This window comes from Anguilla anguilla, chromosome 3, assembly GCF_013347855.1.
Source record: "Anguilla anguilla isolate fAngAng1 chromosome 3, fAngAng1.pri, whole genome shotgun sequence".
In the NCBI taxonomy this organism is placed as follows: Eukaryota; Metazoa; Chordata; class Actinopteri; order Anguilliformes; family Anguillidae; genus Anguilla; species Anguilla anguilla.
This window is the reverse complement of record NC_049203.1, coordinates 36,112,290-36,136,141: the sequence shown is the minus strand read 5'-3', so window position 1 is coordinate 36,136,141 and position 23,852 is coordinate 36,112,290. Positions and strand designations below refer to the sequence as shown.

At 36.6% G+C, this 23,852-nt stretch overlaps 1 protein-coding gene across 1 annotated transcript in view; it reads right to left on the bottom strand.

Annotated features, from left to right (window-relative positions):
* LOC118222800 (titin-like) overlaps positions 1-23,852 on the bottom strand; it is a 210,973-nt gene that overhangs the window by 105,611 nt on the left and 81,510 nt on the right. The window contains 19 exon segments of the mRNA XM_035408657.1: positions 2,369-2,508; positions 2,602-2,865; positions 3,088-3,354; positions 3,771-4,037; positions 4,125-4,251; positions 4,411-4,550; positions 4,665-4,940; positions 5,048-5,317; positions 5,541-5,939; positions 6,492-6,542; positions 6,994-8,592; positions 8,870-8,914; positions 10,688-10,750; positions 21,817-21,915; positions 22,167-22,250; positions 22,502-22,600; positions 22,852-22,950; positions 23,202-23,300; positions 23,497-23,631. Of these exon segments, the coding sequence (XP_035264548.1) occupies positions 2,369-2,508; positions 2,602-2,865; positions 3,088-3,354; positions 3,771-4,037; positions 4,125-4,251; positions 4,411-4,550; positions 4,665-4,940; positions 5,048-5,317; positions 5,541-5,939; positions 6,492-6,542; positions 6,994-8,592; positions 8,870-8,914; positions 10,688-10,750; positions 21,817-21,915; positions 22,167-22,250; positions 22,502-22,600; positions 22,852-22,950; positions 23,202-23,300; positions 23,497-23,631 (4,523 nt within the window).

Here is a 23,852-nt window from a genome sequence, read left to right as displayed (position 1 = left end):
TTTTATTTTTTATATTTATTTAAATTTCACCACTTTTTTTGTATTTTCCTTCTTCTATTTCCTATTTTCTTGCTCCAATATTATATTCATTGTATTTCTATTTAGTATTTTTCTTCTTCTATTTCCTATTTTCTTGCTCCAATATTATTATCATTATATATCTATTTAGTATTTTGCTTCTTCTATTTCCTATTTTCTTGCTCCAATATTATATTTGAGAATGTGGCACATTCGGGCCACGATATTATAATGAGGTGACGAGGTCTAAGCAGCGTCGGTGGACAGACAGAGCAATCGAGTACAGATCACACAGGCGACAGCAGTTTTCTTCAGGATGAAATTGCCCATACCTGCGGGTCCTAGATCGTACAAGCACTAAAAGGTAAAATGAAAATAAATAGCCAATTATCAGCCAGACAAACAAAATCAGCAAATAACCACTTATCAGAAATGAATGCCAGACAAACAAAATCAAAGGAGTTGTGTGATAGTATGCCCATCTCATCCCTTCATGGCTAGCTAACGTTAGCTAGCTTATTTAGCCTAGCCGGGTAATCTGGTAGCTAGCTTCCTAATGTTACCATAATTTACCATATTTACGATGGGAAATTCTTGTTGACACTCCAAATAAACCCGCTATTTCAGGAGCCCTCAGGCCAAAAACTGACATATGGTCACAATGCTGATAGTGATATGTTGCACTGCGGCTGACCAGGATGTGGGTACAGTTGCCGTTGTAGTTGGAATCGTACATCTTATAAATTCCTCCATGCTAGGTTGTCGATATCGAGATTGTGTGATGCCGACGCCTGGCAAATCTCCTCTGAAACCTGTTCGAACCTGTGCAAAATATCGCTAAAAGGAATGCGGTGTCCTTCTATTTCATCCGCTAAGAGATGTAGCCTAATTCCTGAACAAATTCAGCATATGCCTCCATTATGCCGGTGGGGTGAGGAGAGGGGATCTGTATTCCTTTTAGCGATATTTTGCACAGGTTCGAACAGGTTCCAGAGGAGATTTGCCAGGGGACGGTATCACACGACCTTGATATCGACAACCTCTTAGCAATTTCATCCTGAAGAAAACTGCTGTCGCCTGTGTGATCTGTACTCGATTGCTGCTCTGTCTGTTCACCGATGCTGCTTGATTGACAGACCTCGTCACCTCATTATAATATCGTGGCCAGAATGTGCCACATTCTCAAATATAATATTGGAGCAAGAAAATAGGAAACAGAAGAAGGAAAATACTAAAAAGTGGTGAAATTAAATAAATATAAAAAATAAAATAATAAATCTGTGATTTGTGAGCAAAATACTAAATATAACAAATAAATTAAGAACTAATTAAATAATTTAAACTATAATTACTTGTGTCCATTTACTATTTGAGAAGGTGGCACACAGGGGCCCCCATAACTCGAAGCAAAACAAAGCATAATTTTAAATGTACTATTTTTTGGTGTATTTTAATAAAATAAAATAATTATAAAATAAAAATATAAATATAATACAAAAATATACTTTCATCATTCTTTAACTACTTCAAGCATACTTAGTATGCTAATAGTATACTAGTTTTTCACTTGTGCTGTGTATAACATCAAATCAAACACACAAGTTAAATACATGAATAAAATACTTGCAGAATACTGAAAAGATCAGTAGCACAATAACCCTTCCAAAGTTAATAGCAACATGACATTTCATTAATATCGCTTGTGCAATGCAAAAACCCTGACGTTTATACTGATTCATTTGTCAATGTTGTCTTGCAACTCCGACATGTAGCTTATACGGTATATATGCAGAGAAGGATGATGTGTTATTAAAGTGTCAATATGTTTTAGTGAAAATGGTTTCTTTACATGGAGAGAAAACTATTTTATGAATTAATGACAGTTAAATATATAAATAAATGCCATTTATATTAATATAAAGATATATTGCAATGCAATGCAAACGTCATGAATTCATGAATAATCCAGTCTGCATAATTACTTCATTACAATCACAACAATTTTGGAGTTGAATTATAATTCAATGGTGCAGTGCTGAGAAAACACGGAAAATGCTCAACATGTGTTTGGACAGTATACTAAAATTAAACATTATTATTGTTATTATTATCATTATTATTATTATTGTGGTTGTTGCTCTTATTAATATTCAATGCATTTTCAGACAGCTGTTTTAAAGTTAAAGTACATGAACAAAATTGTGAGTCCAGCCTTCTAGCCTGGTCTAGCCTTCTGCCCATTTCTGTACTGGGCTCAATGTATTTCCCAAATTCTGACATAAATCATGCGTCATATGAAGCACGTTATAAAGATCAGTAAGAATATTATTTTAAAAGCTACTAGCCGTACAGGAGAAGGTGTCAGGACTTCTCCCTTCAGTTTCCATTGGCCGTGGACATCAGGCTCAGAGATTTCCACCTCAAATCGAGCTGTCTCTCCATCAAAGAGCTCCACACCATACATGGGGCGGACCACCTTGATATCACGAGCTGAAAGTGAAAGGTGGAAGCAGTCAATATAAAAACAACACAAATTAACATTTTTATTTTGCATTTTACATTAGAAAAGCCTTAAGTACTTACCCTCAATGGTAATATTTGCCATTGTCTTGTCTGTTCCACAGTCGCACTTGTATAAACCCTTATCTTTGTCTGCCACTCTCTTAATAGTAAGGATTCTACGTTTGCCTTCAGCCTTCATAGTGACCATCTTAGAAGCTTTGATTTCGGTGTCATTATGGTACCACTTCACTGGCACATCCCTGCTCAACTCACAGTCCAGAATGACATCATCTTTCTCAACTGCAGTATAGTCTTGCAACTTAACTGTGAAGTACGCATCTCCCTCTGAAATAAGAAAGTCATAAGTCACCAATATGCATGATGCAAATGTATTTCTAAGGTACATAGGATGTATACAACACAATGTCATCCTGGGTTCCATGTGACACAGCACACAAATAAAGAAGTACATTAATAACATGCAATCTATATTAAGTAGAATCTACCACAGCACAAAGTCTAACATCTACAGAGGAAAAAAAGAGAAACAGATGGAACTGAAGTTACCTATCACCATCAGCTTAGCAACTGTAGATTTTCCTTTAGCCTCTGCCTTAATTTGGCAGGTGTCATCTAGAGTGACTTCTTGGATTTCTAATATATGTTTCTTTCCATCAACATGAGTAAGTACAGTTCGGCTTGGATGAATTTTTGTTTCATTTCTGTACCATGTCACCGGTACATTGTCATGAGAAAGCTCAACCTCAAACTGAGCCGTTTTACCTTCCTTCACAGTTTGGTCCATTAAAGGTGTGATGAAGCTGAGCCTGATACCTATAATATTAGTTCAACGTTGAACAGATTTAGTTATATGGAACTAGAGCCCCATTTGGGGTTCTTGAGATGGAGATGGAAGATGGAATTGTGACCAAATTTTGGGATGTGGTATGATTCACACAACACCAAACCACATATATACACAACAACGTAGTTCATCAAATGGAATTATTGAACTTTGTCTTTCGAGTTATGAAGAACATCAATAATAATAATTATGTGTTCTTTGTGAGACTCCAAGAGTACATAATGATGAAGAGTGAGACTTAAAATTACAGTACAAGTACCACTTGAAACAAAATCACCCTGGATTTGTTTTTGTACACATGGCACTATGGTTAAGCAACAAATATGTTGAAGTTCTTCTTTGTTGCTGTAGTGAGCACACATTGACCTATCAAACATACACGTACCTTGCACTGTAAGTTTGGCTATTGACTTTTTGCCCAAGGCTTCAATAGCATAATGTCCCTCATCATCAAAGTCAGAATTATTGATGATCAGCATATGTTTCTTCCCATCATCAATGATCTCATACTTCTTTCCAGATGTAATAATTTCAGATCCCTTTGTCCATATTACTTTGGGTACATCTCGTGTAATAGTGCACTCAAACTTAGCCTGCTTCTTTTCAAGCACTGTCACGTCCTTTAATGGGACAGTAAAGTCCATTTCAATTTCTGCAAGGAAAGAATACAAAATTGTAATTGTACTTTTTTTGTTTTGTTCATCATGACTGAAAAATGTCAGTTTTCTTATTTGATTACCTTTGACGGTGAGAAGTGCAGTTGTTACTGCATTCAGAGCTTGGTAAGAGACTTCACCAGACTGGTCAACTTGAAGATTTTTAAGAGTAAGGAAACGCTTCTTGCCCTCTGCTTTGATATCACAGGTCTAACATAAAGAGTAATACAAAGATGAAAAAACCCATTAACTTCATACATTGATAAATCATACAATAATTTATGGACATATTCAAATAAATATGAAAATCTATTCACGTTGAGAAATTTTTAATGAAATGGATTTCAAAGTTATGAAAGAAGTTCTTACTGGTGATCTAGTCAAAATCTGCCCTTTAAGTTTCCATTCTCCAGGAACATCCTCTTCAGAAATTTCTGTATCAAAGCTGGCACTCTCTTTCTCATAGACCTCCACGCTAGAGAGGGGCTTCAAGATCTCGGCTTCACGTTCTGTAACAATAACAGAAACATAATTTCATGAGTAAAGTTTGAAAATCATATCAACACAAATATTATGTCTCACAAGATTGTAAAGTCAACCCTTTAATGTGATTTGCCCCTGACCTCCAAGAGTTAGCTTTGCTGGGTATCTGCGGCCTTCAACCTCCACAGCATATTCCCCAACATCGTCTGGAGCAGCATTTTTAATGGTCAGAATGAGATCCTTCCCGTCCTTCTTTACTTCTGTCTTATTGGTAGGTTCACTAGGAATCTCCTTATCTCCTTTAAACCATTTCCAGTTTGGAGTGTCCTTAAACAGTTCACATTTGAAGGTAGCAGTGGCCTTGGGTTTCACATGCTGGTCCCTTAATGGTTTCGCCAACCAATCTCTAATGATTTCTGCAAAGCAAATAATAGTTGGAGAAACATATAACGAACAGACAGATCATGGCTAAACTCAGATTCATTATTATTTATATAAATTCTATTTAGTTGTCATAATATACCAATGACTTTGACAGCTCCTTCAGTCTTGATGTTTTCACACACGCATGTGTAAACGCCAGAATCATCATCACCAGCATCCTGGATTGTTACAGCACGTGCCAGTCCAATTTCATTGATCGCCAGCTTGCCTGCGATGTTCTTGAGAGGCTTACCATTCTTCTTCCATACCACCTCTCTGTCTTTGCTCAACTCACAGGTCAAGTACATAGGTTGTCCCTTGATTACAGTAATCTCATCTTCCAGGGTTTTTGTGAATCTGACAGGTAGTTCTACAAAAGAGTTTACATCGTAAGGGACAGTTCTCAAAACATACATTCCCTTACTGTTAAAAGGCTTTGTCAAATGCTTAATTATGAAGATAAACATAAATGAATAACTTTAAAATGAAATAAGTAATGTCATACTATTTTAATATTCTTATTTTCTTTCAATGTTTTTTGTGGTGAATTCTACAGGGTAAACTACATAAGAGTATGCATACAACTAAAATACCTTCAACAATGAGTTTGGCAACAGATGTTTTTTCTTTATTGCCAAGCTTGCCAACACACGTGTATTCTCCAGTGTCAGAGAGCTGGACATCAATAATTGCCAGCTTACGATCCTTGCCATCTGAAGTAAATTTGTGTTTGGGGCTCTCCCTCAAGTTGCTTCCATCCTTCATCCATGTGGTGATAGCAGTAGAGGGTGAGATCTGACACTCAAAAACAGCTGAGGAGCCAATTGACTCAGCTTCCTGTAACACAATGTCTTTTAGCTCTTTCACAAACTTCAGTGGCACAGCCTTGAGCTGGAATCCAAATGGTGAATCCCCTGGGGGTTTGTCACCTCCTGCACCAGGCTTCAAACCTTTTCTCTTGTCACCATCACCAGGGGAGGGGGTTTGTTTTGCTGAAATTCAGATATAAACACATTACTCATTTTCAGGACAAAAATTCAACACACACTCTTGCAAGTCAGCTGGTGTTTATGGGCAGGCCGAATTTTCAACCTGATTTTCGTATAAGGTAAGAGAAATCCACATCACAACAGATTCATTATATGCTTTCTTAAATACCTGGCTATTCTCCAAATGCACATTCAGCATAACGTCACATGGAAATATGCAATCTGTACAACTGCGTACAGGCATCACAACTTATAATGTTTGAAGAACTCCAATTTGCATGCAATTTCTTTTGTATTTTTCAAGGTGTAAAGCTGTAGATAGGGATATAATGACTGTCTGGTCATTTATGAACTATATATTTATTAACTATAAATATTTTAACAGTTAAAAAAAGAGTATTTTGTGAAAATATAAGATTCAAAGAATGTGAAATTATAAAGGTGCCACAAAACTTACTCACATTGCTAAATTAAATTTACATTTTGCAAGACAGCATACGAGCGGCAGTGCATATGAAAATCAACATGAAATTAAACAAAGTGTGTCACACTTACGTTTTAAGCCTCTGCCTCTTCCTATGCCTTGTTCGTCTCGGGGTTTTCCATCTATGTTAGAAGAACAAAATGAATATCCACACATATAATCACAAATTATATACAAAACCATTATTAAAAGTTAAATAAAACCCAAAAACAAAACGAAGCCCCCAAACAAGGCAATTCGTATGGGCAAACATATGGACACAGATACAGGGATAAATGATACTAAATGATGAAAATAAGCATACCATGCACAGTTAATGGAATAGTCTATTAGACCTACCATGACAACATAATGGTGAAACAAACTCAGCTTTATGGATGGAAAAAATACATTTGACTGACAACATAAAAACAGTACACATGCAACAACAGGCAACACAGATGAGAACAGACAAAATGTTGGGTTTGAAAAAAGATTAAAAATGGACACGATGGGGATTATTTGGGGTAAAACATATTTTTCCGAAGCACTGGACAGGAAGTCAGTGGTGATGATGGGAAGCCCCTCTCTCACCTCGTCTGTCCCCCCTCATTCCTGGAGTCTCAAGTGCCCCTTCTTCTGAGGCTGCATCTTCGCATTCTTCTGGTGAACCATAACTTTCACGAGGAGCCAGTTCCCACCCCCAAGTTTCCCCATCTTCCTCCTCCTCAACCTCAGGTTGTTCTTCAAAGACTTCCTCCTCCAGCTGTGTTGGAACTTTCCTTAGTTGCACAGATCCAGGAGACAGTTCCTTTATTCCTGGGACCTTTCCTTTCCCAATTTTCAGGGCAACCTCTTGAGGAATCGTTTCCTCTGGTGGTGATACTTTCTTTGGAACCTTTTTTAATGTAACAGATTCAATGGAATCTTTCTGGGAAACCGTTGGAGGTAGTTTTTTAGTGGTGTCACCACTGGGCTTCCTGTCTATAGGAACTGACTCAACTACTTTTGGCTGTGGTTTCTCAACCTTTGGTGAAGGAGTCTTTTTTGGTTCCAGGCCTTTTTTAGTGAGTTCCACAGGTTTCAGAGGTATTCCTTTGTCTGTTTCCACAGGCTCTTTTGGTGAGCGTCTTACCTTCTGAAGTGGCACTGGCTTTTCCTCCAGCTTTGGACTTTCTATTCTTTTCTTCACAGGGACTGCCTTAGGAGGAGCTGGCTTCCCTTCTTTTTCAAGGGGTGATTCTGTCTTCTTAATCTTCTCAGGTTCCACCTTTCTAAATGGCTTCAATTCTACTTTTTCCTTTTCCTGATCCTGTGTTGGAATGCTTTTGACTTTTGCCAAAGGTTTCCCAGGTTCCTTGGCTTTTTCATCTTTAGGACCTTTATCAAATGGCTTCAGGATCACTGCTTCTTCTTCATCTGAGGGAATTCTTTCTGCTTTTTTTCCTGCAGGAACAGGCTCTTTTATTGCTTCATCTTTTTGTGGTTTATCACTTCTCTTGAATGTAAAGGGTTCCTTCTTTGTTTTATCTGGTTGTATCTCTTTTTCTGATTCTACAGTCCCTGGTTTGGCTGTTCGTTCAAATGGTTTCAATTTCACAGTTTCTTTGTCTTGCCCCTCTGTTTTAAGTTTTGACACTTTCTTCAGGGCTGAAGTAGATTCTTTGGGTGCTTCCTCTTCAGGAACCTTGGGAGTTTTCTTTATACCAACCTTTTCTAATTCTTTTTCATCAGTGTGGATTTTCTTCAGAGTTAACTTTGGTTTCTCAGCAGCATCCTTTCCAGGAATTTCCCAAGGCTTTTTCAACTGTACCTGATCAATGGCTATATCGTCTTCAGCTTTCTGCTTTATTTCTTCTCTTTTGATCATCTTAAATGTCTGAATCTCTTCCTCAACTTCATAGCTTTTGGTTGCTATGAACTCCGTTGCAGCTTCATCACAAATCATTTCTTTTGTCTCAGACATTCTTGCTGCCCTTGTATCTTTCCCAAGAGCCAAATCTGGTTCTGTTTGAAATTCTTGAGAGGAGACCTTTGACACCTTTTTTAGTGTAACAATGTCCTGTTCCTCATCCCTTTCCTTTGATATTCTTGTCACTTTCTTCAAGGATGGTATCTCAAATTTCCCTTCCTCCACAACATGAATTTTACCTTTTTGCTTAAGAGCCTCTCTTGGTGTTGCACTTGTTTTGTCTGAGGCAATAAAAGTTTTATTTAATACACTTAAAATTCAGAGGCACTGACAAGAGTTGAGAACACAATACACAAATCCATAGAATTCTCAGACACCACAAATTTTCTCCCATTCTTTTACACAAAAACAAACTTAAAAATTGACACAATTGACAAACACACTGGATACTAATAAGACACAACACAATAGACAATATCTTGATGAAAAATGTATTCAATGTGTTGTTTAATTTTAAACAAGATAAATGTACATGCATTGCAGGGACATTCCTCATACCTTTCTTGGCTACTCCAGGTGCTGTTACTGGACCCTCGGCTTCATCTAGTTCAGAAATTAAAGTATCTCTCGTTAGTCCAAAGGGAACACTATGCCAATCTGAACAAAATATTAAGGTATGGACAGGCACGATCTGCCCGGATTTAAATCAAGCCTGTTTAAAATATATAGGCAACTGAACAAAGAAAATGCATAAAATATGGACAAAAAGCTATTTCAAATGAAAATGCCTATTTTAGGCACTGATTTCAGTTTGCAACATTTAAAGCAAAGACGCATTTTAAGAAAGATGAAACCACCCCTGAAGTACGCTTCATCACTCAAAGCATTAGTATAGGTTTTAAGGTGATTCTCAATGACAGGCAGCAATTTATCTTTGAATTTTGCAAAAAGCAAACTTTTGTGAATGGCAAATTCTTCTGCATAGCTGAAGAGGGCATGAACTTAATTGAATAACAATATTTCACTGTAGTCACTTAAAATGTACAAATCTTTTAATCCATTTAATTTTCTCTTGAAATTATGCTTGCCATTATGTCATGTATCAAGAAACCCAGGGTCTTCCACTACATGGAACAAAATATTAACTTCTGAAGCACTGGAGAAAATCATAGCAAAATTCAGGCAGTTAACATACATGACACAACAAAAAGCTTGCTTTTACCTACAGCTGGGTTTGCTCAAAATACTGTATATGGCAACCACTGATTTTAAGATACTGAAATATATGTCAAGGACTTATTTGTGGACAGTCAGAAGATTTGAACATTGAAATAATATGCTACCGTTTCACATGAAGAAGAAGGGACCCATAGGGAAACATTATTTTTAAGTACCCTGAAATTATACCTTTAAATGGCTGTAACATAGGAGTCACTTCCTCTTTTTTGGTGTCAGTCTTCTGCTCTTCTGTTGCAGAGACTGATGCAACATGCAAGAAAGACAAATGATTTGATGATGAAAAAGATAACGCCACCTTTCTCGAGACATGTTCTGAGAGGAATACCTCCAATTTTAAAGTCAAAATTTGGAAATTCTTGATTCAAATAACTGCTTGTTTATCCAGTGGCCTTCAGTACCTTTTTCAGGTTTATTCTCTTCTGCTTCAATTTTGGTGATGGCAGTAATAGCTTGCTCCGCTGCTTTCTTTGCTTCCTCTTCAACTTCAAAGAAATGTTTTTTTATTTATCAAGATCAAGAGGTTAGAAAACACAATAAGCAAACTGGCTGTTTAGATGTAAGCAACTGATTAGTAAATAAACAAAATGCATATTTTATTATAAAAGGGTAAAAAAGCAAGAATTAAACTGAAATAAGAAACAAACGAAAGACACCTCTAGCGAGGCTTAAAAGTATTCTGATGATGGATCTGTATTTCACAAGCCAAAACCAACATCAGAATTAATTTATTAAAATGTATTTATTATTTACTATTATTAACTCACAAATATTCGCTGATAACAAGTGTCGAGGGTAAGCTTAGCGACCACATTTCTATTAATGAATTTGTATCTATTATTACAATTGTAATAGATTAGTACATTGTCATATGCAAGATTGAACACTTCCCAGAATTCTTGGCATGATGAATACCTGGTTGTGCCTTTGCTTGATCTTGCTGTTGGACTGCTGGTTTTGTTTTTTTTGGAATCTTTGTTTCTTTCCTCATTGCTTCAAAAGGACAGTTAAAGTTTATTTTGGATACAAAACATTCATAAGAATTTCTCCTCAGCGGAGACTTTAAAGCAAGTTTTGCAACATGAAAAGCAAAGAGATTAATAAAAAACAGAAAAAAAACCAAGCAGCCAAATGTTGTACCTTCAACAGTGGACAGTTCCTTAGCACCTGGTTCTGGTGCTCCTGGTGAGGGTTTCTTCTCTGCTGTGGGCAATTTAATGAAAGGGAAGTCAAAATGAGAATAAAATATACCAGTTAAAGCCTCAAACAAGTAAAGCAAATCTAAGTAACCAACTCAGGCGTAATGAATGAGACTACATGAGTATGAACATATGTGCAGTACAACATGATATCAAACCAGGGACAGAACATAAATTACACACACAACACAGACGCAAGATTTAAGAGCTTTTTTCCGCCAAAGATTGTTTCCACAAGATTTTGCCGTTTTGCATTCTCTGTACCTTTTGGAGTAACAACGTCTGAACAATTACTGATAAAGGATCCAGTCCAGGAGCAGGCCTCATATCTGGTCCAGACACTTTCAAGAATATCATGTAACATTAAGAATTGTAAGGCAGAAGAAGACTCCGAAACAGCATGGAGTCACACAAGAAATGGATGAGTGATGGATCCATGAAATGGACACATACGTATGCTTGAAGGTTGTTCCTGTGTGATAATATGACAAAATGAAATCCACATTGACACAGACAGTTGAGCTCAAGAATGTACTTGGTACGTACACTAACCAAAAGCAATGAGCACCATGAAACACTTGGCTGAACCAGCAAAATGAAAAATGTATGAGATTGTGTATTAGTGGATAGAGGTTATTGTCCTTTATTAAAACTGAAGATGGAATGATTGGGTGATGGCTGATAGAAAAAGTAGTCTTCTTTTATAGTACCTCTCAAAGGTGCAGTTTCATCTGTGTCCATGGTAATCCTTTCTGTAATCACTTTCCTGAGGGAAATGTTCTCTGTATTTTGAAGAGTTTCTTCAGTTTTACATGAAATTCCTTCCTTTAGATTATGCACTTTCTTGGATAAGATATCTTGATGTTTTGGAAGAAGTTTACTAGTAGGGATTTCACCTTTCTTTAACTGAAACGGTTTTTCCTTATCTGTTTTAGTAGCTACTTCAATGTTTTCAGGTGAAAGTTCTTTCTTTTGGGCAATTTCACCAGTTTCATGTGGCATTTCTGTATAAGAAACAAGACCTCCCATAGTAAAAATTTCTTTTTTAGGAAAAATCGTAGGTTTTTTGGAAGGACTTGCTGTTTCTTTCCTGAGAGATTGTTCCTCATCAGCAACCTCTTGTTTCTGTACTGTAACTTCTTCAAATTTAGGAACTGCTGACATTTTAGGAATGTCTCTCCCCTCATTTTGAAAGGCAATTACTCCCTGAGGACATTCTTTTCCCAAAGCAACCTCTTCTTCCTGGAAAGATATGCCAGCTTGTCTTTTTCTTTCAGGAACATCTCTAGGAAAGGATTTATCTTTTTTGGAAAAAAGACCATCACATTTCTGCTCTTCTGTAATTTTATCTGACAACTTCAAAGGGGCACCTATTTCTTCAACAGGGGAAATCTTCTCTATTGTAGGTGAAACCTCCTTTTTCCTTTGAGTCACAGCAGTTGCCATTTTTTTCTGTGGTTTTTCTTCAAAGCAAGGAACAATTTCACTCATTTTAGGACTATCTTTCCCCTCTGTTTTGAATGCAATGACCTCTTCAGGGTGAAGTTCTTTGTCCAAAGAAACCTCTGTCATAGATTGTTCTTGCGTTTGCAAAGGTACGTCTACTTGTCTTTTTCTTTCAGGAACACCTCTTGGAAAATATTTATCTTTATTGGGCAAAATATCTTTACTTTTCTTCTCCTGACTAGTTTTATCTGACAGCTTCAAGGGGCCACATTTTCCTTCAACAGGGGAAATCCTCTCCATTGCTGATAAAGCCTCCTTTTTCCTTTGAATCACAACAGTTGTCATTTTTTTCTGTTGTTTTTCTTTAGAACTCTGGACAGTTTCATTAATTTTAGGACTTTCCATCTCCTCTGTATTGAATGTAATGACATCTTCAGGATGAAGTTCTTTTTCCACAGACACCTCTGTTATAGATTGTTCTTGTGTTTGTAAAGATAACTCAGTTTGTCTTTTTCTTTCAGGAACATCCCTTGAAAATGATTTATCTTTCTTGGGCAAATTATCGTCACTTTTGTACTCTTCCCTAGTCTTATCTGACAATTTCAAAGGGGCACCTATTCCCTCAACAGGAGAAATTCTATCCATTGCAGATGAAACCTCCTTTTTCCTTTGAGTCACAGCAGTTGCCATTTTTTTCTGTGCTTTTCCCACAAAACTAGGAACAGTTTCATTAATTTTAGGAATTTCTTTCTCTACTGTTTTGAATGTAATGGCCTCTTCAGGGTGAAGTTCTTTTTCCAAAGACACCTCTGTTATAGATTGTTCTTGTGTTTGCAAAGATAATTCAGCCTGGCCTTTCCTTTCAGGAACAACCCTTGGAAATGGTTTATCTTCATTGGGCAAAATATCTTCACTTCTCTTCTTTTCTCTAGTTTTATCAGACAACTTCAAAGAGGTACTTATTTCTTCAGCAGGGGAAATCTTCTCCACTGCAGATGAAACCTCCTTTTTCCTTTGAGTCACAGCAGTTGCCATTTTTTTATGTGGTTTTTCTTCAAAGGTAGGAACAATTTTGTTAATTTTAGGATGTTCTTTCTCTACTGTTTTGAATGTAATGGCCTCTTCAGGGTGAAGTTCTTTTTCCAAAGACACCTCTGTTATAGACTGTTCTTGTATTTGCAAAGATAACTCAGCCTGTCCTTTTCTTTCAGGGACATCCATTGGAAATGGTTTATCTTTCTTGGGCAAAATATCTTCACTTCTCTTCTTTTCTCTAGTTTTATCAGACAACTTCAAAGGGGCACTTATTTCTTCAGCAGGGGAAATTTTCTCCGTTGCAGATAAAACCTCCTTTTTCCTTTGAGTTCCAGCAGTTATTTTTTTCTGTGCTTTTCCCACAAAACTAGGAACAGTTTCATTAATTTTAGGAATTTCTTTCTCTACTGTTTTGAATGTAATGGCCTCTTCAGGGTGAGGTTCTTTTTCCAAAGACACCTCTGTTATAGATTGTTCTTGTGTTTGCAAAGATAATTCAGCCTGGCCTTTTCTTTCAGGAACAACCCTTGGAAATGGTTTATCTTTATTGGGCAAAATATCTTCACTTCTCTTCTTTTCTCTAGTTTTATCAGACAACTTCAAAGGGGTACTTATTTCTTCAGCAGGGGAAATCTTCTCCACTGCAGATGAAACCTCCTTTTTCCTTTGAGTCACAGCAGTTGCCATTTTTTTATGTGGTTTTTCTTCAAAGGTAGGAACAATTTTGTTAATTTTAGGATGTTCTTTCTCTACTGTTTTGAATGTAATGGCCTCTTCAGGGTGAAGTTCTTTTTCCAAAGACACCTCTGTTATAGACTGTTCTTGTATTTGCAAAGATAACTCAGCCTGTCCTTTTCTTTCAGGGACATCCATTGGAAATGGTTTATCTTTCTTGGGCAAAATATCTTCACTTCTCTTCTTTTCTCTAGTTTTATCAGACAACTTCAAAGGGGCACTTATTTCTTCAGCAGGGGAAATTTTCTCCGTTGCAGATAAAACCTCCTTTTTCCTTTGAGTTCCAGCAGTTATTTTTTTCTGTGCTTTTCCCACAAAACTAGGAACAGTTTCATTAATTTTAGGAATTTCTTTCTCTACTGTTTTGAATGTAATGGCCTCTTCAGGGTGAGGTTCTTTTTCCAAAGACACCTCTGTTATAGATTGTTCTTGTGTTTGCAAAGATAATTCAGCCTGGCCTTTTCTTTCAGGAACAACCCTTGGAAATGGTTTATCTTTATTGGGCAAAATATCTTCACTTCTCTTCTTTTCTCTAGTTTTATCAGACAACTTCAAAGGGGTACTTATTTCTTCAGCAGGGGAAATCTTCTCCACTGCAGATGAAACCTCCTTTTTCCTTTGAGTCACAGCAGTTGCCATTTTTTTATGTGGTTTTTCTTCAAAGGTAGGAACAATTTTGTTAATTTTAGGATGTTCTTTCTCTACTGTTTTGAATGTAATGGCCTCTTCAGGGTGAAGTTCTTTTTCCAAAGACACCTCTGTTATAGATTGTTCTTGTGTTTGCAAAGATAATTCAGCCTGTCCTTTTCTTTCAGGAACATTCATTGGAAATGGTTTATCTTTCTTGGGCAAAATATCTTCACTTCTCTTCTTTTCTCTAGTTTTATCAGACAACTTCAAAGGGGCACTTATTTCGTCAGCAGGGGAAATTTTCTCCATTGCAGATGAGACCTCCTTTATCCTTTGAGTCACAGCAGTTGCCATTTTTTTCTGTGGTTTTTCTTCTAAGGTAGGAACAATTTTGTCAATTGTAGGATGTTCTTTCTCTACTGTTTTTAATGTAATGACCTCTTCAGGGTGAAGTTCTTTTTCCAAAGACACCTCTGTTATAGATTGTTCTTGTGTTTGTAAAGATAATTCAGCCTGTCCTTTTCTTTCCGGAACATCCCTTGGAAACAATTTATCTTTCTTGGGCAAAATATCTTCACTTCTCTTCTTTTCTCTAGCTTTGTCTGACAACTTCAAAGGGGCACCTATTTCTTCAACAGGGGAAATCTTCTCCATTGTAGGTGAAACCTTTATCCTTTGAGTCACAGCAGTTGCCATTTTTTTCTGTTGTTTTTCTTTCGAACTTGGTATAGTTTCATTCATTTTAGGACTTTCCATCTCCTCTAAATCAAATGTATTGATGTCTTCAGGATGAAGTTCTTTTTCCACAGACACCTCTGTTATAGTTTGTTCTTGTGTTTGTAAAGATAACTCAGCCTGTCTTTTTCTTTCAGGAACATCTCTTGGAAAAGCTTTATCTTTCTTGGGCAAAATATCTCCACTTCTGTACTCTTCTCTAGTCTTATCTGACAACTTCAAAGGGGCACCTATTCCTTCAACAGGGGAAATTTTCTCCTTTGCAGATGAAACCTCCTTTTTCCTTTGAGTTACAGCAGTCATTTTTTTCTGTGGTTTTTCTTCAAAATTAGGAACAATTTCATTCATCTTAAGACATGCTTCCTCCCCGGTTGTGAATGCAATGGCCTCCTCAGGACAAAGTTCTTTTTCGAAAGAAACATCAGTTAGAGTTTGTTCTTGAGTTTGGAAAGATATGCTATCTTGTCTTGAATATATCAGTCTTTGATGAGGATCTCTTGCAACAGCTACATCCTTGGGCAAAACATCTTCTCTGCAGCCCACTGCTGTAGGGCCATCAGACATCTCATCTGGACCGCTTTCTGCAAAAGGATACATTCTCTCAATGTTGGATGAAGTTTTTTCTTCTCTTTGAGTCATAGTGGTTATAGCTTTCTCTTGTGCTATTTCTTCAAAATTGGGAACCATTTCTTTAATTTTAGGAATTTCTTTTCCCTCTGTTTTAAATGTGATGACCTGCTTAGGGTGGTCTTTCCCCAAGGAAGCCCCTATTAAGGTTTTCTCATCTTCCTGAAAATGTATTTCTTCATGGATACTGTCTCCATGCCTGGAGCCTTCTTTTGCTTCATATGACAGCTTCGCTGAAATAAACATTTCTTCTATGGGATAAATCCTCTCAAACTCAGTGGAAGTCAATGCCTTTGGTGATATTTCTTCAATATGAGGAATGGCTTCTTTCATTTTAGGCATTTGTTTTCCCTCCTTTTTGCATGTAGGGTGAAGTTCTTTCTCCAAAGTAACCTCTTTAGCAAATTTTCCATGTGTCTGGAACTGTATTTCATCTTGTATCGGGTATTTCCTATGAAGAATTCCCTCCTTCCCAACAGGAATATCTATATTTTCCCTGGGCAAATATTCTTCACTCATGTACATTTCTGTAGTTTTATATAACTTTTCTGAGAGACCCATTTCTCCTACAGGAGAAATCCTCTCCATCTCGGATGAAGTCTCCTCTGTCCTTTGAGTCACAGTGGTTGTGGATTTCGTTTGTGCCAAGTCTTCATAAATCATTTCCATCTCAACTGAATCCCCCCCCATCTTTTGCGTCTCATCAGCTATACCTTTCTTGTGTACGATTTTTTCAACTTTAGGAACAATCTCTTTCAGGCCAAGAGTTTCTTCATCCTCTTTTGGGAATGAGATAGCCTCCTTAGGGTGAATATCCTTCTTCAAAGAACCTTTCATATCAGATTTCTGTTGTCTCAAGAAATATTTTTCTTTGAGTTTAAGTGATGATTTTCTCTGAGGAATATCATTAAAAGGAATAATTCGTGCATCAGATAAAACCTCTTGCTCAAGCAAACACTCTTGATCACGGTCAGTTTCTTCTGAAGGTGAAATCTTCTCCATCTGAGATGAACCTTCCTCCACAGTTGCAGTAGCCACATCTTGTTCAAGCTTCTTTGGAACTATTGCTACTTAAGAATATATATTTTACATTTAATAAATACAAGAAGAAGAATAAGAAGAAGCACCATGGGTGGTGGGAAAGAAATTACAATACAACACAAATAACAAACACTGGTTTATAAGGGAAGATATGGGGAACACATAAACATCTGTAAATAAAGCTACATTGTTGGTGTAAGAATCAATAGGAAGGTTAAAACAGCCTAGAATAAATTAGATATAAACAAGTCACAAAGAATAACTTGTACATAAAATTCAGTTCCAGAAGAGAATCATAATACCTTGCACTGCAGGAGGTGCTGCTTCTATTTTAGGTGTGGGTACAATTGCCTCAGTTTTCTGTGTCTTCTTGGTGACTTCAGGCTCTTTAAAGAACACCCATTATTTAGTACAGTGGAGAATAAGCATGTTCAGAAGATTATGTTCCAGAAGAAAATTATAATACCTTTCACAGCAGGAGGTGCTGCTTCTATTTTAGGTGTGGGTGCAATAGGCTCAATTTTTCTTGGCTTCTTGGTGACTTCAGGCTCTTTAAAGAACACCCATTATTTAGTACAACGAAAAATAAGCAGTTTTAGAAAATTATGTTGCAGAAGAGAATTATACCTTTCACAGCAGGAGGTGCTGCTTCTATTTTAGGTGTGGGTGCAACAGGCTCAGTTTTTCTTGGCTTCTTGGTGACTTCAGGTTCTTTAAAGAATACCCCATATTTAGTACAAAGGGCAGTATGCTTGTTTGGAAAATTAAGTTACAAAATAGTATTACAATACCTTTCACAGCAGGGGGTGCTGCTTCTATTTTAGGAATGGGTGCAATCGGCTCAGTTTTCCTAGGCTTCTTGGTGACGTCAGGCTCTTTAAAGAACATCCCATATTTAGTACAGATAACTACATATGTACATATAATTCAGATGTTGATGAACATTGCACTGAAACACCTTTCACTGCAGGAGTTCCTTTTTATAGAGATGAGAGTTCTATCTTAGATGTGCTTGCAACATCTCTGGTGCCTTTGAGACTTCAGGCTCTTTAAAGAACACCCCATATTTAGTTTAAATGAGTAAATGGTTGGTTGGCCAAAACTGTTGCACATTTATAACTGACCGTCTCACATTTGCAAAAACAGGTCTATTCATGACTTAAAATTAAGAAGCTGTAAACGCTAGTTACATCACATCAAGAGAAATTCAGTTGCACAAAGACAGAACAGACAGCAGACAAAGAAGAGTGAAGAGGACTCGATAAGAAGATGTATTTAGAGTTCATGGCTTCAAGCGTACCTTTAGCAAGTGCCATCTCTGTTTCCCGTTCAGGCTCAACCCCTGGAGCCTTCTTAATAGGCACCTCCTTAGGTTTTACCTCAGGCACTTTATAAAACACACACATTAAGACATTTTAGACAAAGGGACGACACAGACAGGGCTGAGCAAAGGGACACAACAGTTTGCTAAAGTCTATTAAATCAATGAAAAATATAAGGGTTACTAAAGCAACTTTGGGGATTGCTTACATACGTATTATTGCTGATTACATCACAGAAGGATGGTCTGGATGTGTCTGTTTTTCTTCATACAGTAGATTGTGTGTGGTATATATCAACAGAAACTACTCTTTTACTCCTTTATTAGAGGGCCCTACTTTTGGAATCTTGTGTTCCTTTGAAAGATACATGCATGGAATTATTATTATCATTTTTATCAAGGCCAAAATTCTTCAGAAAAAGAAAGTCAGCTCCCAACACTAAAACAGAGAAGAACACTCTAGCGAGTGAAAAGCACATTTAAACTTTGATAAAAATGAACAAATAACAAGTGAACATATGGACACACATAAGACAAAAATACCCAAGAAAAAAATAACTGTAGGCAAATGCAGGCGCAAAAAGACTTTGCTATAAAGTACTGAGCAAAAGTCAGAGACCACCCGATTGTTTATGCGATTTCCAGCCAAATCAGTCAGCACAAATTGTGTTTTTAAGTGTCAGACAATGCAGGACACATACAGAAAATTACAGAAATGCTTCACCATTAAATGTCAGATATATATGCATTTATCCACTCTTTCTTTTGTACACCCAACTACTAGATTAAGTCTTCCATCTTTCCAATAAACAAACAAGTTATAGCTGTGACCTCCCAACAAAGGTTTGGGTTTGGATAACAACATCTGAGTTGGTGGTTTGGTTTTGATTGAAGGCATCATGAATTATCATAACACATGGACCTTTCCCTGAACTGTTTTCAATCAGTCATTACTACTGTGTTGGGGATCTCAGGAGAAACCAAGTATATATTCAGAGACTAATGGAGAATATTATCTAATATTAACTAATGTTAATTCTAAAATTGTCAACAATTTTAGAATTAACATTAGTTCTGTTACAAAAAAACATTCATCAAAATTTCCATCAAAATTCAGAAAATGAACAGATCATAGAACTTCTTGGATATCAGTTTTAACATATCTCAGAAAAGACTAAAATAGCAGACCAGTCTGATAATTCCATTTTTGTATGCACAAATCACATGTTATGGTTTATCATAAAATGTAATTGTTTTAAGATACTCTTTATCCACTGACCAGATACTGGGTAATGGCTGTGGTGTGATAAGGTAAAACATATCACACCTCTGTTCCTCCTTGTACCTCAGATGCATATTTTTTCTAATGGAATTTTCGCTCTAATATGAATTACATACAAACAAATTAAATCATAGGTAGGAAAAGACACCATCTAAAGCTAGACTATTTATTTATACCGTTCATAAGCATTGGTTTTGCAAACCCAAGTTACCTTGTCACTTTTAAAAGTGTTGGCCTAATTTTGTGGCCCAGAATTTTTCAGTTCAGCTAGATTACCTATTAAGGGAATAATTTTCCAGTTGTTGGGTACTAGGGTTGTTGGGAAGTGCCGCATGACAACCTCTTTATAAAACAGCACTTCACAAGAGATACTTTCCAGAGGGAATCATAAACCCAGTAAACCCCAATTCAATTTGAGTCAATTTGGGAAAACTACAGTATTATAGAGTATTACATGTATTATATGAGTTCTCAGTGACAAGAGCAAGGCAGAGGACAAATGTCAATGTGTAAAAATAGATTCTCTTCTTCTAGAATCAGTTTGGAGAAATTGATTTTATCTCTCAAACCTCAATGTAAACTGATGAGAGTTAAGCTGCGCTCTGTGTGAAATTAGAAATGGGGCAAAATACACAGCTGGTGTTTTACCACATGCCCTGTCAATCATCCTACTCAAATTGACACAACAAGGCAATACTGTTTTACAGCCTGTTTACTCACTTATAGGTCACACCTTCTCACTTCACCCCACCGCTTGGCTTTAACTGTGTTTAAGTAAAAAGCCAAAAAGTCTTGAGGCCTAGTTTTACTATTTTTGTTTGTACCTTGAAAATTGAATTTCGGAAAATTGAGACAACTGCACCCTGCATTTACCTGCTGTATAAAGATAACAAAACACAAAAAGAGTGGCATGTCGAGCAGTGAAACTGCTCAGTAGCAATTAAGCAGTTAACAAGAATAAAAGTATTTTCTTTCTCCACTGCTAATAAAGAACATAAAGAGACAATTGTCAATACATGTCAAAGTATTTGGAATGATGGCTCCTAAAGTACCTTTTGTTGGGGTGACCTGCTTCTTTTCAGGAACTACCTCCACGGGAACCACACCTGCTGTTTTTGGAACAGTTGCATGTGGTAGTTCAGCTGCTTCTTTCTTCTTGGGTACTTCTGACACTTCGAAGAATGTTTAAATTAGGGGCAATAAATGTAAATGCCTAATAAAGAGCGCAAGAGATGGCAGTACATACATACATACATACATACATAAAATGACAAAAATATACATTGGGATCACAATACAAAAAAGAAAACATAAGGCTGTAAAGAATATGCATTGCGATCCACAATACAAACAAACCAAAACAGGACAAAAATGAAAATCTGAAATGCAGACTGTATTAACAAAGACACCTTGAAGCTAATCTAGGAAGTTAGGACTGAGTGGAAGATTAGATGACTCTAATGAAAAGACGTAAGAGTCGTGCCAGTTTACATGGCACTGACAAATTAATTCATTTGATGTGGTTTATTGTAGACACACAGAAAGACATCATATGGATACATGAAGAGACACATAAAATATTAAATGAATTCAGAATGCAAATCTGACACATCTGGAAAAAGATTCAAGTACTGAAAGACAACAGAGGCAAACAAGACAAAGCTGAAGCTCAATACAATAGGTATATTACAACACAAAATACAAGAATCTCCTTTTTATAAACAAAGGCAGAAGCCACTTCAGAAACTGCTTCAGCTAACATTTGCAGGGACAGGACAGGACTGATCACTGACAAAACCAATCACTCTTAAGCATTTTAAGTAAAATTGCACTCTCGCTTGGATAGAATATTTGTAAATATATCCAATTATGATCATATTAATTTAGTAGATAAGTAGATATTATTTACAATAACTGCAGCATCAGTGAAAGGCTATATCGTATACATTATATAACTGTATAGCATGACTTACAAATACCTAGAACCTTGAAGAACTCAATGGAGCGGTGCATGCATTTAAAAACATTTTGACAGTGCCGAAAACATTCAGACAAAAATAAAATAACATGATTCACTTACAGTAATGAACAACAAAAGAAAAATGCATTTCCTTTACATGCCACACTGGTTAGTAACAGAAAAGTCAGTGGCCACAAGTATGATAATTTGCCATTAAGCTGGGTAGTAAAGCCTCCAGAGAGAAATTTAATTCTCTACCTTTCTCTTGAACAACCTCCTTTGGAGCAGCTGGAATTGGCTCTACTTTTTTAGGTAGCTCTGCTTTTGGTGGCACTGGTTTCTTTCGCTCTTCGGGAACTTTAAAGAACATTTTTGATACACCATTTAGATTACAAAAGACAATGTAATCACAAGAGAATAAGCTCAAGATTTTCCCCCATGTCAGAAGTCAGACAAAAACATACACATGTATTCACAAATACAAATAAAGTAATTAAGACAAACAAAGAGCATTTTGATGCACGAGTTAAAAGTGCAAGACAAAAGATGTAATGATACCTTTAGGTGAGTAACTGGTAAACCCTCTACAGAGAAATTGGATTCACTACCTTTCTCTTGAACAGCCTCCTTTGGAGCAACTTTTTTAGGTAGCTCTGCTTTTGGTGGCACTGGTTTCTTTGTCTCATCAGGAACTTTAAAAAACATTTTTGATACACCATTTAGATTACAGAAGACAATGTAATCACAAGAAAATAAGTCTAAGATTTGCCTTCATGTCAGAAGTCAGACAAAAACATACACATGTATTCACAAATACAAATAAAGTAACTAAGACAAACAAAGAGCATTTTGATACTCAAGTTAAAAGTATAAGACAGAAGATGTAACGATATCTTCAGGTGAGTAACTGGTAAACCCACAAGAATGAAATTAAATTCTCTACCTTTCTCTGGAACAGCCTCCTTTGGAGCAGCTGGAATTTGCTCTACTTTTTTAGGTAGTTCTGCTTTTGGTGGCACTGGTTTCTTTGGCTCTTCGGGAACTTTAAAGAACATTTTTGATACACCATTTAGATTACAGAAGACAATGTAATCACAAGAAAATAAGTCTAAGATTTGCCTTCATGTCAGAAGTCAGACAAAAACATACACATGTATTCACAAATACAAATAAAGTAACTAAGACAAACAAAGAGCATTTTGATACTCAAGTTAAAAGTATAAGACAGAAGATGGAACGATATCTTCAGGTGAGTAACTGGTAAACCCACAAGAATGAAATTTAATTCTCTACCTTTCTCTGGAACAGCCTCCTTTGGAGCAGCTGGAATTTGCTCTACTTTTTTAGGTAGTTCTGCTTTTGGTGGCACTGGTTTCTTTGGCTCTTCGGGAACTTTAAAGAACATTTTTGATACACCATTTAGATTACAGAAGACAATGTAATCACAAGAAAATAAGTCTAAGATTTGCCTTCATGTCAGAAGTCAGACAAAAACATACACATGTATTCACAAATACAAATAAAGTAACTAAGACAAACAAAGAGCATTTTGATACTCAAGTTAAAAGTATAAGACAGAAGATGGAACGATATCTTCAGGTGAGTAACTGGTAAACCCACAAGAAAGAAATTAAATTCTCTACCTTTCTCTGGAACAGCCTCCTTTGGAGCAGCTGGAATTGGCTCTACTTTTTTAGGTAGTTCTGCTTTTGGTGGCACTGGTTTCTTTGGCTCTTCGGGAACTTTAAAGAACATTTTTGATACACCATTTAGATTACAGAAGACAATGTAATCACAAAAAAACAAGCTGAAGATTTGATTCAGTCAGAAGCCAGACAAAACAAACACATATATTCACAAATACAAATGAGGTAACTAAGACAAACAGATAATTTTGATAAGTGGGTCAAAAGTATACGACAAAAGATGTAACGGTACCTTTGGGTGGGAGTGCTCCGGCTTTCTTTCTTGTTGCAGGCTCTGGTTCAGGTTCAACCTTGGCAGGTACCTCTTTAAGTCCAGGTGTTATGTGCGGCTTAGGAGGAGCCACTTCTACTATGTGTTCAGGTATGTCTTCAGGTAATAAAAACACATAACTATTAGCTTATACTATAACTACAGGCTGGACAAGCAGAAAGGCTCCTACAAGAGTGCAAATGTTCTCCCTGCAATACAAATACTCACAGATGACAAACAATAGTTCATACAGACACAGTACTTTCAATTTTCTATAAGGATTGTAAAGAATATGTGGGACAAACATTAGGTGGGAAACAAACAAAAATGCAAGGGAT